Source organism: Maniola hyperantus, chromosome 23 (assembly GCF_902806685.2).
Source record: "Maniola hyperantus chromosome 23, iAphHyp1.2, whole genome shotgun sequence".
NCBI lineage: Eukaryota > Metazoa > Arthropoda > Insecta > Lepidoptera > Nymphalidae > Maniola > Maniola hyperantus.
The window spans coordinates 4752635-4770251 of NC_048558.1; the positions used below are offsets into that span (position 1 = coordinate 4752635).

Consider the following 17617-nt stretch of genomic DNA (forward strand, 5'->3'; position numbering starts at 1 on the left):
GTTGAGACTGAAAAACGTCATATAGGTATGAGTGACAGGGACAACGCTCTACAAAGCCGAAATGTCATTCTAAAGGCCGATGTACATTACTTTCTGCCGCGTACTGTAGGTCTCTAGCTGATATTTGGATAGGTAGTTAAAATGACGCGTAAGGAGTTATTTTGTACGGACTATAGTAAAATTTATGTTAGTGTAGAAGACTAATTAATTAATGTTGCTACAGATATTAACGAGTGTGAAAACGGTGAAGCAAAGTGCGGCCAAGAAGAGGGTCAAGTGTGCCAGAATACACAGGGCGGGTACCACTGCCACAAAATTGACTGCCCCATCGGGTATCGCCTTGAAGGGAGACAGTAAGTTATTAATTTAAGGCATATAGGTACAGTTCTTGCAATTCACGAAGGCGAGTGAACTTTACTAGTGGTTACGTCGTATAGTACATGGGCATTGCGTAAGTGTGCGTGCATGTCGGACCAATCAGTCGCGAGCAAGCGCTCGTAAACGCACTCGTTTACTGTACCTACCTTATACCGATACGACTTAAACACAAGCATGAGCCACTCGCCTTCGTGAAATGCAAGAACTACTTATACTTAACTAAGTAGATCATACAATACAAAAAACTGAAGAATTTGACAGTGTCAGACAAGGTTAAAAATAGCAATTTTTTTTAAACTGTCTCAATGACGATTTAGAACCATTTGTAAAAAATCCTTCTCTTTCTGTTGGGTGCATGCATCCAATCTAACCTATACCTTCTATTTTCTAAGTTTTTAACATGTTTTTGATGTTTGTAGCAAGTGCACGCGTATCCAGCGCTCCTGCCCGGTGTCGGACTGGTCGTGCCTGCATCAGCCCAGCGCCTACAGCTATAACTTCATCACCTTCGTTTCACATCTGTTCCTGCCCACGGGAAGTGTGAGTATACTTTTTACGGCCTAGGTACCTACTATTATGGTGCGATTCATTTTATTGTTAATTTTTGCGCGTTGAACTCATAATAACTTCGAGATAAGGTGTCAACTGACAACTCACCGAAGACATTCAGGCCCGCGGTTCCTATAACTCGAACGACTGCCGAAATTTCTGCGATCGCCTCTGTCAAAAAAACAGCAAGGTATGGGCATGAATAGCAGCTTCTGGGAGAGATCGAGTTACATGCCTTTATACAAAAAAATCCCTGTTTGCGCAATTATGGAAGCTCAAGAATTTATATGATAACAAAACCACACAAGAGCAAACACGACATCTATTGCCTAACTTGCTCAAATGCGCCTATAATACCGCCAACCTAACTCTGCACATGCATTCGCTTAGTGTTTAACACTGAATGATAGGCACCGACCGAGCTCGTTTGACGTTGTTTGTTTCTATATTTCTGCTTCACTGAGAGATAATAAACTAATTTTCCGAAGAAAATTTTCAATGGATTAAAAATTGATGTCAAATGAGCTCGGTGGCTATCATTCAGTGTTGAACTCTGAGTTAGCGAATCACCCCGCTGACCTAAAAAAATATTGCTAAAAAACAACCGTTTATAACCGTCGTTGTCGTCCAATGCAGGTGGATCTGTTCTCGATGCAAGGCCCGGCATGGCGTGACTCGGTGGTGCACTTCGAGATGAGGATGCTCAGCGTGAAGGCCTCGCCCGGCGTGCAGCCGGCTGACGTCAGCTGCTTCGGGTAATTATTTAAATCTAAAGCCCTGTCTTGTATAGGTACAACATTAGGTAGGTACACTTAGAATATGCCTGTGCAATATGATGCATATTAAGAATGTTAAACATATGGCACATCATAGTGAGTAGGTAGGTAGGTACAAGAGTAAGTTTTACGTTGTTGAAACTTTAGATAGGTTTAGATACGAATCAAATAACTTTTAGAAGATGAGAATGCATGTTCTGAAAGTTATTTGATATTTTTACCAATGTTCCAACAAGAACGAGACTTGAATAATAATTATGGTTTTCCACATTACATACCTAGGTAGGGAATGCAGATCACTTCTTAAAATGACAAAAGCCTTTTTGTAGACTGTGAGATGATGATTTCTCCAGTGCAAATAAGATAATCTTAGAGATAATTATATTTTCAGCATGCGTCCCACGGGCCACATCTGCGTGGTTTCCCTGCAGTGTTCGCTGGACGGGCCACAAGTTGCAGAGTTGGAGCTGACGATGTCGTTGTACCAGCGCACGCAGTTCGCCGGAAGCGCCGTCGCCAGGCTCGTGGTTATTGTGTCAGAATACGAGTTTTAAGTGATCTACCTTCAGATTTAGAAATTGTCTATTCTACTCCACTCGCTCTATCCTACTATGTAAAATTCTCTTTGGATTAATCATAGGCAGAACAATGTTCGGTTTGTTTATCCAAAGAGAGTTTGACAGAGTAGAGATAGAACGAGCATTCGCTCGTTTGGTCTAAATCCACCTTTAGAGGAACATTCTTGCAAAATAGATATCTATACAAAAATGCAATTCTTGTAATTGTGACATAACAAGCATGGTTTCAAGGGCTTGATTTAGGCTGCCTTTCCACTGAAGCAGAAACGTGTCCAGTAGAGCATACATATTACTAAAACTAGGACGTGATAAAATAATTAACACGTAATCTCTCAAAATTCTGATTGGTCAACTAAGCACCTCACTGCTCTGCTGCGCTTTAGTTGGCACGCACCCTTATAGTGGTAAAGAAAGACCTAGAGGATAGAAACCATGTCAATAAAGGTATGATTAAAGTAGTTGATATTTTCTAAAAATCAGAACTTTACCAAAAATTTAAGGTGCTTTAAGACCAGACCAAAACACTGCTGCAGTAGAATTACCTACATTAGTAGTAATATAATTTAGGTATATCGAAAGCAACTATCATTTTGCTATGGGAGAGCTACCCATATCAAAGGAAATCATGTACAAAGTACTTTTCTTAAGATATATTTTTAAGTAAATGCACTTACTTAAGTATAAACTTAACTTAAACTGTTACGTTACTTGTTGTTTAAGAATTCCTTTATATCAAATGTAATATAATATTTATTGTGAAGTAAAATTTTTATTAAATAAAAAAATTTTTACTTATACTCATTGTTTTTGTCATTAATGTGAATGAGGAATACATTGGGATCAGAGGTACTACCTTGCGGAGCTCCAAAATGAAACAATTGAAATAATCGCAATATAGTTTCTTATATTTTTTATTAAGCACAAGCGTTTTGTTACACCACAATGTCATCGGCCGTATACTAAAAGGTATTTTAAAACCTAAGAGCTTCTAAAATCAGTGACTTAATATTAAAGACCCCCTTAAGTATTACAACACGTTTCAGTATTCGACCTTTAAAGAGCTACTTTGGATCAAAGTTAAGTTACAATCAAATTGAAAAAACTAAACGGTCTTTTAAATCTACCGAAAATGTTTAGCTTAATAATCGATGGTACGTTCAGAAAAGTTTTCTGAATGGAAATTTATAACTTCAAAGAAATAATTAGATGTCAAAATCATTTCAATATTATTTAAAACAACATAATTCGCCTGTCGTCTTGTAGCAGGTCTCACAAATTATGGTGTCGCTTAATTTATATACACATACCTTAGGAATTTACTTATTAACAATTAGTAACTGATTAGATCTCAGGATCACAACGAAATATAACTTTAAAATTATATTATCTACACAACACACGAATTACCCCGCGCAGATAACAAACTGGTCCCTTATCCCTTACGTTTCGCATCGCACCAAATTATAAAAATGACACATACTATAAAATAATTCGTATAAAATTCCTGAGCCCATAATAAACATAAATACGCTATCGGAGATTGCGGCGAAAATATTTACACCGCATTCCTGTTTAAAACTCGACGCAATTTTTTGATTGATGTGAACGCAGCTTTAGGCGTTAATTAACGAACGATAATTCTCTGTTACGAAAACTCATACAAGTGACAGAGACAGAAATCTCAGTGGGCGTCACCAGCCAATCACAAATGAAACTATGTTTTCGAATTGAATTTCGAATGTTTTTTGAAAACATGTTTGAGATTGGTTGGTGTCTGGTGGATCAAAATGGTTAATGACCACTGAAATTTTTGTCTCTGTCATTTGTATGGTATTACGTAACAGAGAGAGCCTATATAACTTCTTTGCATGGATAGAGTAAACAATGCAATATTATGGTAACCTTTGACCTGTGGGGGGTGATTTAAATTTTTAATTTACACTTGTTGATAATATGCGGTCGGCCTTAATATGGAATCAAATCAAAATTGACTGTGATGTATGGATCATAAGTCCCGCAAATTGCTAATGCGCGTTTAGATTACTTTTGATTAACATCAGTAATCTTGTTAATCCAAGGTTATGATTTGAACTGATGCCAAATTGATCATCAAACTTTTAACACCTGGTTAAAAACGTTTTAAGAGAGGTTATTTAGTACAACATGCAATGGACTAAATCAACGCAAAAACATGCTTAGAATTTATATTTCAACCATTCGGTTAGTAGGTATTCGTATAAAAATTATATAAAGATATATACAAAATATTTAAAAATATACCTATATTATAATAATATAAAATAAAAACTTACGAGTGATACAATAAAACAATTATTTATAAAAAATATTAAATAATAGAATATTAAAATCAACCTCGTAATGGCTGCATTTAGCTAGATATTTGTTTTTTTAAACCAATTTAGAACCTGACTTGAAATAGAAGTATTGTTGGAATCTGGCAACCTTGTAAGGCTTTTAAAAGGTCGTCACGGGTAACATTGTAAACGTGTCAAACATTGTGGCTAATTCCGTTGCACACAATCTCTAAACTAAACTAAAATGGCACATCTAAATCTATTGCTATCCCTTTCATAATGTTGCTTGCGGAAAAGGATAGCACTAGATTTAGACCTGTTAATTTAGTTTAGTTAAGATATTGGGGCTAATTCCTTTGTACACAAACTCTAAACTAAACTAAAATGGCACGTCTAAATCTATTGCTATCCCTTTCATAACGTTGCTTGCGGAAAAGGATAGCAACTAGATTTCGACCTCTTAATTTAGTTTAGTTTAGAGATTGTGTACAAGAGAATCGGCCTCATTGTGTACACGAGAATCGGCCTCATTGTGAGACGACGGCTTAGTTGAAATAATAGCATAAAAATTACAAAAAAGCAATCACTTGCAAAAAATAATATCAAAATAAGATAAAAGCGTATTTCGTACACGTACTACTAACACTAGGTATACTATAACACTGTTACCCGCTACTATAGCAACTAACTACAGTAGCCGGCAGGAAATATTGTACTTCGACCTTTACAAGGAGATTTCAGCTTCGTAGAGCGTTGTCTCATACCGCTTTCTCTTTCTAAAGGTCGATGTACAATATTTCCTGCCGGGTACTATACGTGCTTAGACTTGCCTCAATAAGGCACACTACGGCATGAGACAAATTTCCCCGAGCCATATTTTGTCGCGCTCGTTTGGGAGTTCGACAAAAACCTCAGAAGCAGACCATACTTTTACTGGAGCAGAAGTATTATTTTGAACAGCATGTTTGCCTAAAGAATATCTAGCCAAATGCAGCGAAATGCAGATTCAACCCATTTCCAACGTATTCCTAAACGAACCCAAGCGTTAACTATCTAATAATATTTTGAATAAAACAATCTTATATTGAACAGCTGCCTCTAAGCATTTATATTTTAAGGTTGCCTTTTATTGTTCGATTTTTACCAGTTTTATGAAAAAAACAACAACATATTACTCAGCATTGAAAGGAGGTTGGGTATCTCTGTTATACTGAAAAATTGTTAAAAAATGAAAGTTATGAAAAAATCGAGCAATTAGAGAGGCAACCTAGCTGTACTTACAATTTTATCGTAATATATTACTTTGCAAGTTTATTAATACAACCGCAAATATAGGAACTTATTACAAGGTAAACTTAAAATAATTATTTTTAAAACCTTTTGTTACAATGGGGGTTGATTATGTACGTATGCTGATTTTTGGTGAAAATAAAAAATTTAGTACAGATTTTTCTACTTTATTACCCTTTCCAAATGCTAATTAAGACACAGCTTAACAACAGACAAACTTCACTTGCAAAATAATAAGTATATTGATAAGTTAATAACATTATAAAAGTGTGAGTGTATATTAGCATGACCTGTTAAGCTGTAACTATTAGAATTTGCACAGGGTGATAAATGATATTGATAATATACCGACATAACAAAAAACAATGAATAGGATCCCGTTCACACGGCATTAACACCACACGTTTTTTTGCAGGACAAATCTTACCGAACACGTACAGACTTTAGAACGATTCACACGGTTAAAACTGTGTACGTTTTTTGCAGTACAAACAACTTGTGAAAGGTTCGAGTATACTTAATATATGCCACACTATTTTTTAGTTTCGGATTGAGTATGCTGCGTAGACCCTACTGGCCGCTACAGCGCCACCAGAAGAGATGACGCCTAGGGCTCGAAGAAATAATTGGAGTGATTGCGGGCAACCTCTTCCTAAGGGCACCTCCTGTGAGGCTCGGAGCACGGCTTAGGATTACTTGGGACGAATGGGTTGGTTGACTTGCTTAGTTTGTATGTCACCAAGACCCACATCCGAGTGACGTTAGAAATCGGGGACCTCGTCTTTACCGGCGATAACTATCCCGCAAAAAACGTGCGATGCAAAAGACGTATGAACAGGGTCGTACAGTTATAAAATAAAATTGCAAGTACAGTCGCGTAAACAACGATTATTCAATATTACAATAAAAATGGCATAGACAACAGTCTTCACAACAATTAGCGGAGTCTAAAATTTCATACTATGTACACAATAATTAGTTGAGGCAAGTTGGAATCACTGAGTGTACAATACAAATTGATATGACGCTATAAATTCGTGTTTATGATGATCGCATACGGCCGCGAAAACCTTAGGCAACGCATTTTTCAGTATTTAGGCTCAGATCTAGGGTTCTTTGTCTTTGCTAATATATAAACATTGTCTCGTTTTAACTCTAAGAGCGATCACACACTCATCCGATCCGAGTCCGTGAAAATACGTTCAGACGTAGTCGTACAACTATTTGAATGGTAGAATACGCACTAAATCAGAGTTCTCTCCGTCATCCGTAAGAATATCTCGGACATACCTTTGATTCAAATCGGACATATGACGTAGAAATATGTCAAAGATGTCCACTAACTAGCTTAGATTACGATCAGAGATCGGATTAGTGCATAAGCAATATCTGAATTCGTTCCGAGTTTTTTAAATCAGTATTTTCACGGACTCGGATCGGATGAATGCGTAACCGCTTTTAGGCTGGAATAAAGCTTACTTTCATGTCTTTGCTTAGAGTTTAATTAGAGTTAAAGCTAAACTAATTTATGTATCTTACCTAGTTACCATAATCTGTTTCGTTTTAACTCTAAATAAATTCTGAGCAGTCAAAGTACGCTATAGCATAACTAAACATGCGAAAGATTCAAGTCAAAAGTATGCTTTCTGCGTCGCGACTAATGGTGCAGATAAAATAAGACATTGTGGCTAATTCCGTTGTGCACAATCTCTAAACTAAACTATAATGGCACATCTAAATCTATTGCTATCCCTTTCATAATGTTGCTTGCGGAAAAGGATGGCACTAGATTTAGACCTGTTAATTTAGTTTAGTTTAGAGATTGTGTACAAGAGAATCGGGAATTGTAGTACTAAAAAATGCGCCTTGCAGATCGTGTTGTAGTATGCGATCAACTTTATTCAACATGTCTACAAATAAAACGTTTAATGTGATTTCTACAGTCGAGGTAAAAACTGATATTGCTAATTTTTATATTAAAATAAATAAATGTAGGTGACCTTTGTCTCGCTCTTGTGTGCTATGATATTTCTTTACTAAAATATAATCATAAATATAAGACTTTTTATCTATATTTATAATAGGTTTTTAAAAAACAATTCATCTTAAACACTTACAAATATCACCTCGACTGTACTTCACAGTGCAACTATAATATTATAGAAATCTCATGTCGCGAGTATACAACAATTAAAAATAAAACAATTATAAATAGACTAAATTGCATTTTTTCCTTATCACATTAAAAACACTAGTATTTTTTGTGACAATAGGTATTTTGGAATATTTTTCGACCACACTCAAAGAATTAAATTAGAAATTTTGTACAAACAAAACTTTTAATATCCTAAATATTGCGTAATTTTTCTGTGATAAAATATGTGATACGTTTCATCAAACATAATAACGAATTGAATTCTGCAATTTTGCGTGAAACTTACAAACAAGAGTAACTTTAACTGTCATTTATGCAAAATAATTTATACTTTTTATAATAAAATGTCAATAAAGCAATATAAAGAAGTAAACATTTAAAATCTTAGCAACTTTATGATCAAACGAACTTACCTGTAAGTGAAGTTCGATCCAAATTATGCGAGCAAGCTTCATTCGACGCGATTTGGGGTTTTACTTATTGTAGCAACACTTTCTAGCCACCGGCCTTCACGTTATTTGTAGTAGGGAAAAAATAATTTACGTATGGTATCACTATTGTGTTCGCCATCTTGTAGACATCCCTGCATTGACTCATTAGTTTAAAGCTAGTTAGGTACCTGAAAATAAAATAATACCCTGGGGCAATACCTATTTATGATGTTATTATTTTTACATGACGTATGTAGGTATGTATGCATAGGGAGGGTCAAATACGATCATGCGTATTATATTTTATCATTACTAGATTAGGGTGGGTTCTCCCAAATCGCGTCGAATGAAGCTTGCTCGCATAATTTGGATCGAACTTCACTTACAGGTAAGTTCGTTTGATCATAAATTATGCTTCACAAGCTTCATTCTAGCGATTTGGGGTTTTACTTATTGTAGATGTTTATAGCTGTTCATAGTAAAAATAATACATTAAAGAAATAGGTAGGAACGACGGTCCCTGTGTGGTATAAAATGACACACTAAAAAGTATCTTATTATATATTATTTTTATTGATTTTCTTCATAGAAGTGAAATAATCATTGATTTTATGATCACAAAAAAAAAAAAAAAAACCATGATAAAGTAAAGTTTCAGGTCTTATAACTACATTACAAACAGATTACTTAATTTAATCACAATTATTATTATTGTTCGTAAGAATGGATCGAGCAAATGAATTTTGATCGTTAACAATCTCCTTATTATAGAATTTTGCAAAAACTCCCGATGATTCACTCCAACCAGCTGTCTTTTTTATAACATCAACACTGACTCCAATTCTATTGGCAGATGAAGTAGATGCATGGCGAGTGCTATGCGCGCTGAAAATCGATATATCAACGCCACTTTTACCCAAAATGAACTTTATCCAATGACTTATAGTCTGAGATGAAACCTCCTGATGAGGTCTTTTATAACTTAAGAATAATCGTTCTTGGTTATTTACACGTAAAGGTGCAGTTTTATTCAAATAAGCAATGATGCTTAATGCTGGACAAATCTCAGGCTGGGGAGTGAAGAAAGGGAGTCTTAATACAGGTTGATTTGTGTTAAGTCCAGAAGTCTTTATAAGATCCGGTATTTTAATAATAACTTCACCACCCTGGTTTATAACAACATTACTGATTTTGATAAGGGAGATGGTCTGGACACGATGAGCTGTTACTAAAGCAATAAGTGTGACTGTTTTCTTTGACAAATCTTCTAAACTTAATGTATGGTTGGGCCAGAATTGGCTTAAATAATTTAAAACAATATTAGGTTCCCACACTATATCATATTTAGGTGTGGGAGGTCGTAACCTATATACTCCCTTCATGAATCTTTTTATCCTATTATCATCTATGGAATTTCCCATTAACAAACTAATTGCTGCTTTATGCGAGTTAATAGTGCCATATCGTACTCCCTGATCAAAAAGTTGACTAAGGTAATGTATTATTTCCGGAATAGATGCAGAATGATAGCATATGTTTTTAACCTCACAATACTTAAACCATGATTTAATACAGCCATCATATTGCTTGTACGTACTATCCGTCAATGATGATAGCATGATATCCACAGATCTTGAGGAAAGTTGTCGTCCTAGTAGTGTCTCCCTGACAATCTCACGGCAATCAGTTCTAGTGAACTGTGCAGATTGTGATGAATTCTGAAAGGAGATACGAGCAATTCTTTATTTGGGCGAAAGTATATTTCCTTAGAGATTTTGATCTTTTTATATAATGGATACCAAGGCTGTGTTTTCCAATTTGGTATTACAACAATACCTTCAGCTTTATCATCTATAATTTTTCGTATCATTTTTAATACCATGGAAAAAGGAGGAAAAGCATAAAAATTAAGATGAGTCCATGACAATGTGAAAGCATCAATTGCCCAAGCTTCAGGATCTGGCTTCCAGGAAACATAAATGGGACATTTTTTATTATTTCTAGAAGCAAACAAATCAATGCTAGGTTGTTTTAGTGACAGAATAATTTCCTGAAAGGCATAGTCTGCAAGTTCCCATTCTGTCTCTTGGAATTTCATTCTAGACATTGCGTCTGCTTCCACATTGTCTTTGGAGCTGATATATGATGCAAATATGAAAATTTTTCTATGTTCACACCATTGCCAAATTTGACGAGTAATTTTTTCCAGGTGTGCATACTGTACGCTACCCATCTTATTAATACATGCTATAGCTGTAGTATTATCTATACGTAAAAGAATCTCCGTATTAGTAAGATGTTTAGCATAGACCTTTAAAGCAAAGAAAGCTGCTTTAAGTTCTAATAAGTTTATATGTTGCATTCTTTCCTCCTCGGTCCAAAAACCATAGACTTTATTCTTATTACAGTATGCTCCCCATCCCGTAAGAGAGGCGTCTGAGAATATTTCACACCCATAATGATGAGTTCGTACTTTAGCATAATCGTTCATTATGTGTCTTAACCACCATAACAAATCCTCATGCAATGTATTTGGAAGTTTTACGATCTGATCATATGAAGGATTTTCCACTAAACATAAAAATTTAAATCTTTCAAAAATCTTGGTATATAACCAGGAATAATCTATAGCAGGGCAGACTGATATCAACATACCAACAAATCTAGCATAATTACGTAAACTACATATTTCTGTATTTAAGAATTTCAAAATTAATTTTTGAATCTTAAGCCTCTTCTCTTCGGGTAGTTTCAATACCATCTTTTGAGAGTTAAATATGAAACCTAAATATTTACATTCTCTTTTAGGTGTTAAGCAACTCTTTTCATAATTTATTATAAATCCCAAATTTTCGAGCGTGTTTTTAATAAATAAAATATTTTTATTGCACTCTAAATATGATTTACCAAAAATCATTATGTCATCTAGATAAATAACTGTTAGTATATTATTTGACCTGAAGTACTCCATTACTGGTTTCAATAATTTTGTAAAAACATAAGGTGCCGTCGCCAGCCCGAACGGTAAACAATTATATGCATAAAGTGTATCATTAAATTTGAACTTTAAATATTTTCTATATGATACATGAATCGGCAATAAGTAATAGGCATCTTTCAGGTCAATAGAAGCCATGAAACAACCTGGAAACATAATTTTGGTTGCAGTACGATAATCTTCTAATTTAAAATGTTCTGTTTTAATAAACTTATTTAAACATTTTAAATTCAAAATAAACCGTTTCTCTCCATTAGGTTTCGGCACTAAAAAGACACTAGAGACAAATTCCTCTTTCTCATGATTACATTCCGAAATTGCATTGATATTCAATAATTTTTGTATACATTTATTAAATTCCAGTAATTCCTGGTTTGAATGTGAAATAGTATACGGTATATCACCACGACTAGGCGTAGAAATAAATGGAATTTCATAACCGTCTAACCAGCCTAATATAAGCGGGTCGCTAGTTATATTTTCCCACTGTTGAGAGAAGCAAGACAATCGCCCTGCATAACGTACCTCGTCGTTACTGTTCAATAGCGCTGCTGTCTCTGACGTCGAGGGGGCGGCGGCGGGCTGCGGCGGTAGTGTCGCTGGCGGCTGCTTGTTGCCACCGTTGCTGGTGCTGCACGATCCTGCAGTCGTTGTTTCCCCATATAAGAACGTGCAGCTGTTTTCCGATACGGGGTCCTCTGGTTTAAAGACTTGACATTGCTAGGTGTAGCTGTCATAGTATTCTTGTTTGAATTAGAGAAGGGTGTCTTATTTGGTATGACCTTTAAAATCTGCCCAGATCTATTAATACCCTGGGCTGTCTTGAGTTTTTCTGATATATTGTCACCAAAAAGATACTTCCCTGGTACTGTGTCCATAACTATGTCTTTCATCTTATTATTTATTGAATTTATGATATGTGTTCTTCTCCTCTTGGTTTCAAGTTGATATAAGTCGCATAAAATGCGACAGGCATCGCTAATCGGTCTTAATAAGGCTGATTTTATTTCAATATTTTGTAAATTCTTATCGGGATCGTTTACTATCGAGTCTACCGATTTGCCAAGAGCAGACAATGCTATCCCGGTCTGCTTCTGTCTGTGAAATATAGCGAAATCTCGTTTCACTAGAGGCTCTGTTAATGCTGCCTTTACTTCGGGATTTAGGATTGGCGGTATCAATATTTCTAAATTATTAGGTATAGGATATAATTTGATTAGGTCTTTTTTAATGTCTTCTTTTAAACCCTTCTGCAAAATCTCCTGCCACCTAGTGGCAATATCCCTATGTATAGGTAGTCCTAATTCACTATTATTCTCAGGGGCGTCACCCAACAATGAAAGAATTGAACCATCTAGTTCAGGGTCAGTACTTCCCTCCAGACCTGCGACTGCAGAATCGGCACCACCGTCTTGCAAAACTGTCGTTTCGACAGCTGTTCCAGGTAATGCCGTCGCTGACACGATATCTGGACGTTCATCGTCATGTACGGCCGTGGTGTCAAAATAAACCGACAAAGGATCACATAATGCGTCATTCTCCGACTGATTGACATCTGAAAAAACGTACGAAACGTTTTCTATTTCTTCTTTTGTTAAAACCAAAAGTAAGGTGGGTACCCACTTCAAATGAAAAATAAAAATTATTATGAAGTGGGTAAGTAAATAAAGTAAGAGCTTGTAAAACTTAAATTTGATGGAGCAAACCCAAGGTGGAATCTCGCATCATAGTATTCATAAAAGGCGTAAAAATGAAGGAGTAAACCCATAGCGGAGTCTCGCATCATATTATAGTGTAATGGCGTAATTATGAAGGAGTAAACCCATAGCGGAGTCTCGCATCATATTCATAAAGGTGTAAAAATGAAGGAGAAAACCCAAAGCGGAGTCTCGCATCATAGTATTGTTTAATGTCGCAATTATTGCGAATGATACTTACCGTTGTTTTCGTCACTTGAGCTGGAAGGTAAACGCATTATACGTCTTCTTGTTGGTGCCAATTTCTTTTCCAATTTTCTTATTTTCTTCCTAATTTTTGCCTCCTCTTCCTGTGCTTTCCGTTTTCCCATGATGAAACTTCTTTATAATCTTGAAAAACTGCTTCAAAAACCCTAATATTATAATATAAATTTTGAAAAATAATTCTGCGTGCGAAGGCCTCGAGCACGAAAATGTTAATGAGTCAATGCAGGGATGTCTACAAGATGGCGAACACAATAGTGATACCATACGTAAATTATTTTTTCCCTACTACAAATAACGTGAAGGCCGGTGGCTAGAAAGTGTTGCTACAATAAGTAAAACCCCAAATCGCTAGAATGAAGCTTGTGAAGCATAATTTTGTATTATAGACATAATTTTACCTACACATCAGTATTGCAAACAAAATATTATATTGTACAACTTTATAGTTGATCTATATTTCTATATTAAAATGGAAACTTATAAATCAATATAATAATTAAACAACAGGAAGCTCAATAAAAGCTAAACTAAAATGGCATTTAATATAGTTACATAGTAATTTAAAAATTACAAAAATATTTTTCTTAGGACACTAAAGGTGGTCTTCATTCTTGTAAAATAAAATAATGTTCTAACACTTTTGTCTCTAACTGTACTATTGCGGTCGATAGAATTTAATTGTGACAACAAAATTTCAGTTTGAAGAATTTTCCTTTTACTAATCGACCATATTATTATGACATTTAAACAATGTTACAATCATTATAAACAATTAGGCTCATCATGGGGTCTAAGAAAAAACACCTATACACTTATCACAATAGTTGATCAATTTGTTTAGACATCCAATTTATACAGCCTATAATGTTACAGTACAGTACTATATAATACCACTTTTATAAGTCGCAACGGCAAATTTCGATTGCGCAGAAAAGCACAACCTAACACCGACTAAAACCGAATGTATACCAATGAAATACAGACCTTATTGCTGGACGTTAAGATTTTAAATAGAAGAACAGAGACTCATGCTGTCTCGCTTACAAAAAAAAACATGGCGCGTACGGACGCACGCTATGATTGGCTGAGATATTTTAGCGCTATTCAAAAATATCTGCGCAGGTACATCAGCGTAACTTATAAAAGCGGTAGTACTGTACAAGCGTTTGATATGAGTTTAGTGTAAATCGAGTCAGTCGAAAGACATTAGTTTAGCACCTAAACAAATCCATCAACAAGTTATACGACGTGTGCTATGCACGCTAAACATCTATTAAAAACTCTATAACGTGCGAACAGTTGCCTAATCTCTTGTTTTGTCGGAGATCATTTCTTCTTGACGGTCGAGCTGCTCGCGCAACTACTCGACCGAGTTTGGACGCCGTCTTTTTTTAATAACCCGACCCCGAACGCGGGGCATTTTTTTCTTAACGCCTTAATTTTATAAAGCTTATTCCCTTGTGAGTTACTAGTCTCCTCGAAATTATCTGGGGTGACATCAGCTGTGATGACAGAATTCGATATACAGTCCATCGGCTCGGGAGTTTTAGATTTGTCACGTTTCCGTCTAAACCGGAACGGTGTCTCGAGTGAGTCCGCGGATATATTTGTGATATTCGTATCGCTGGAAGATAAATCTTGGGATGACTCGAGGCCGCTTTTGGGAAGGCTTTTCGGAAGCTTTTTGCGAGAACTCGAGTTCGACCGAACGATTAATTTCTTTCGAGAATTCACGTTGGTCGCTGTTGCTTTATTTTGAGTGACCGCTTTGAGGTTAGGTTCGGAGGGTAGTCGGTTTTTGCCGTTTAAATGGCAGTTTTCTGTGAGAGCTGAGAGGGTTGATGTGACGTTGGTGAGCGTGGTGACTACGCTGGTGTCGCCGGGTATCTTTGATACCGTGTTGGCTTTCCTGGTGAACGTTTTTATTGGGCTGCTGCCATGGGTGTAGGCGAGCGTCGTTCGCGCGAGGTTGGCCCGTTGACCGTGAAAGCTGTTCTTACCTGTAAAAGGCGCCTTGGCCGCTGCGAGCTTGGCTTGGGAGTTGGCACTGCGTGTTGGCGGGAACGTCGAAGTCTTGGCTGCGTAGTGAGACTTTAACGCAGCGTTCATCATCCTCGGCTGAGGCTTCAGGTTGGTATTGTTCGCGTTCCTGATGTTATTGGTTGGCATCATGTAGTTAATTTTTGGCGTGAACACAGTTTTGGTCGGCAGCATCGGCGTGGGGGTCGTCTTGTATTTGCCGATGACTGATGTGACGTTGTTTTCAGAGTCAGTTTCGTTGGCATTTAGGACGTTTGCATTGTCCAACTGTAACAAATAAATGCCCATTGAGTTTTAAGTTGAGTCACAGACGTAGCATAAAATACACTAGAAAAGAGATACATGTACATTGTACACAAGCTCCACAAGAGATATCTGCAGACTATGCCAGACCAGATGCACATAATCTGCTACTGCCTTACTCTAATGCATAAACGTAGCTACCACCTAGGGAAACTTCTTGGTGTTGAGTGCGAGGGGCTCCAGAGGCATGTCGCTGTAGATACCCTGAGTGAAGACGGGGGACGAGGTTATGTCGAAGCGAGGGTCTGGTACAACATACCTTATTGGCGTTCTTGCTACTATTAAGTATGGTCTGCAGGGATACGGGCTTGTTACTGTCTTCCGTCTCCTTCGTGTTGAGTGCGAGTGGCTCCGGCGGCAGGTCGCTGTAGATACCCCGAGTGAAGACAGGGAACGAGGTTATGTTGAAACGACGCCGGTACGCCTCACCTAGTGCATGCATACGAGGCTGGATACTGGAAAAAAATAACTTTTAATAAATTAGGTTATAGAATAAACTTACTTGACTTAAATAGTGATATACATATTTTGAAAATTAAAGATCAAAACATGCGTGAAAATCAGACAATTCTGTGCATGTCGGACCAATCAGTCGCGAGCAAGCGCTCGCAAACGCACACGTTTACTGTACCTTACTTATACCTATACAACTTAACACAAGCATAAGCCACTCGCCCTCGTGAAATGCAAGAACTATACAAGCATTTCTCTATACTTACTTCTCAAGAAACCACTGTTGATGTCCGATGACAGAACCGGGTCGACACACCCGTAGCCAGGCGATGGCTTCCCGCGCTGTAAACCCGTGATGCTTCATCATATAACACGCTATCAGAGTACCAGTTCTACCCAAGCCCGCTGTTGAACAAAAATAAAATAAAATTAATAAAACCTTTTCCACCCTAACATGTTCTCGGTAATATAGGGTTGGTGTTGGAATGGCGACCTCGCACCAGAAGACGCAGCGTTGGAAGACCCCCACTAGATGGACGGACGACATCAGACGAGTCGCAGGGAGCCGCTGGATTCAGACGGCGCAAGACCGTGGCGTGGGGAAGGCCCTACAAGAGACCTATGTCATGTTGCCAAATGCACTCTCGGACTGCGTTAAATCGCTTACATTAATCAGTACGTGCAAGAAAGATCTACATTTTACGAGCGCTCGATAAAGATAACAATATAGCTCTATAAATATGCTCCCGTGCGTCGTAAACTGCTTGGCGTCATCTGACTTCTTGTTGAGCCCCATTATAGTAACCACTAGAGTGAGAGGTCAATACATTTTGTATGCGAAGGACAAAGACAGCTCACCTTTACAATGCACAGCCACGGCGCCCTTCGCGGCTTCAGCGATACGAATGAACCGATTGACGATCAAGTCCGAAGGCACCGAGCCGTCCACAAAGAACAGCTCCCTGTGCTCAAACCCATGCGTTGTAAACTGCTTGGCGTCATATGACTTCTTGTTAAGCCGCACTATGGTGGTCACTTGGTGTTTCCTAAAGTATTCATGGTAATGCTCTGGGCTGTGCAGCGGGTATCCTCGGTCGAGTCTTGATCGGTGGTGGGGTCCCGAAAAGGCCAACATTTTACCGGGAACGACCCAATTCAAGTCACCATTTTCCACTTTCTGGAAAAAATAATACATTCATAGGCTACTATCGTTCTCCTACGAGCTCTAGTTCTCCTACGGATCTCCTAATTTCTGATTTGATCACGTAGAGAAACTCCTAGCATAGCTCTCTCCATCGCCCGCTGAGTCACCTTGAGCTTCTTTATGAGGCCCATATGAGAGACCATGTCTCGGATCCACTATTTGGATTCAGATACTTAATTATGT

At 37.2% G+C, this 17617-nt stretch overlaps 3 protein-coding genes and 1 long non-coding RNA gene across 6 annotated transcripts in view; 1 reads left to right on the forward strand and 3 right to left on the reverse strand.

The window, feature by feature from the left end:
- Nucleotides 1–3078, forward strand: part of LOC117993273 (fibrillin-2-like) — a 44439-nt gene extending 41361 nt beyond the window's left edge. For both annotated transcript variants that reach the window (XM_034981028.2, XM_034981026.2), the window contains exons 22-25: nt 224–353; nt 798–918; nt 1564–1682; nt 2095–3078. In XM_034981028.2, the coding sequence (XP_034836919.1) occupies nt 224–353; nt 798–918; nt 1564–1682; nt 2095–2257 (533 nt within the window). In that variant the 3' untranslated portion in view covers nt 2258–3078. The remainder of the gene's footprint in view (nt 1–223; nt 354–797; nt 919–1563; nt 1683–2094) is intronic.
- An 87-nt stretch (nt 3079–3165) lies between these two features.
- On the reverse strand, nt 3166–5099 carry LOC138404003 (uncharacterized). The gene is made up of 2 exons (XR_011238111.1): nt 5054–5099; nt 3166–4912 (listed from the first exon to the last, which is right to left on the reverse strand). It is a non-coding gene; the product is annotated as an uncharacterized lncRNA (long non-coding RNA).
- A 3341-nt stretch (nt 5100–8440) lies between these two features.
- Nucleotides 8441–13819, reverse strand: LOC117993230 (uncharacterized). Of its 2 annotated transcripts, none has more exons than XM_034980981.2 (3): nt 13409–13819; nt 11996–13025; nt 8441–10190 (listed from the first exon to the last, which is right to left on the reverse strand). In XM_034980981.2, exons 1-2 carry the CDS (start codon nt 13536–13538, stop codon nt 12010–12012), a joined length of 1146 nt encoding a protein of 381 aa, XP_034836872.1. In that variant the 5' UTR covers nt 13539–13819; the 3' UTR covers nt 8441–10190; nt 11996–12009. The 2 variants fall into 2 exon arrangements, with proteins under 2 accessions (XP_034836872.1, XP_069362735.1); XM_069506634.1 differs by having other exon boundaries at nt 8444–8660.
- The window catches only part of LOC117993274 (dual specificity protein phosphatase CDC14C-like), a 28986-nt gene continuing 25182 nt past the window's right edge, over nt 13814–17617 (reverse strand). Inside the window, exons 5-8 of the mRNA XM_034981030.2 lie at nt 17089–17407; nt 16497–16635; nt 16037–16232; nt 13814–15741 (exon numbers count right to left, since the gene is read on the reverse strand). Coding sequence (XP_034836921.1) covers nt 14761–15741; nt 16037–16232; nt 16497–16635; nt 17089–17407 — 1635 coding nt within the window. The 3' untranslated portion in view covers nt 13814–14760. The remainder of the gene's footprint in view (nt 15742–16036; nt 16233–16496; nt 16636–17088; nt 17408–17617) is intronic.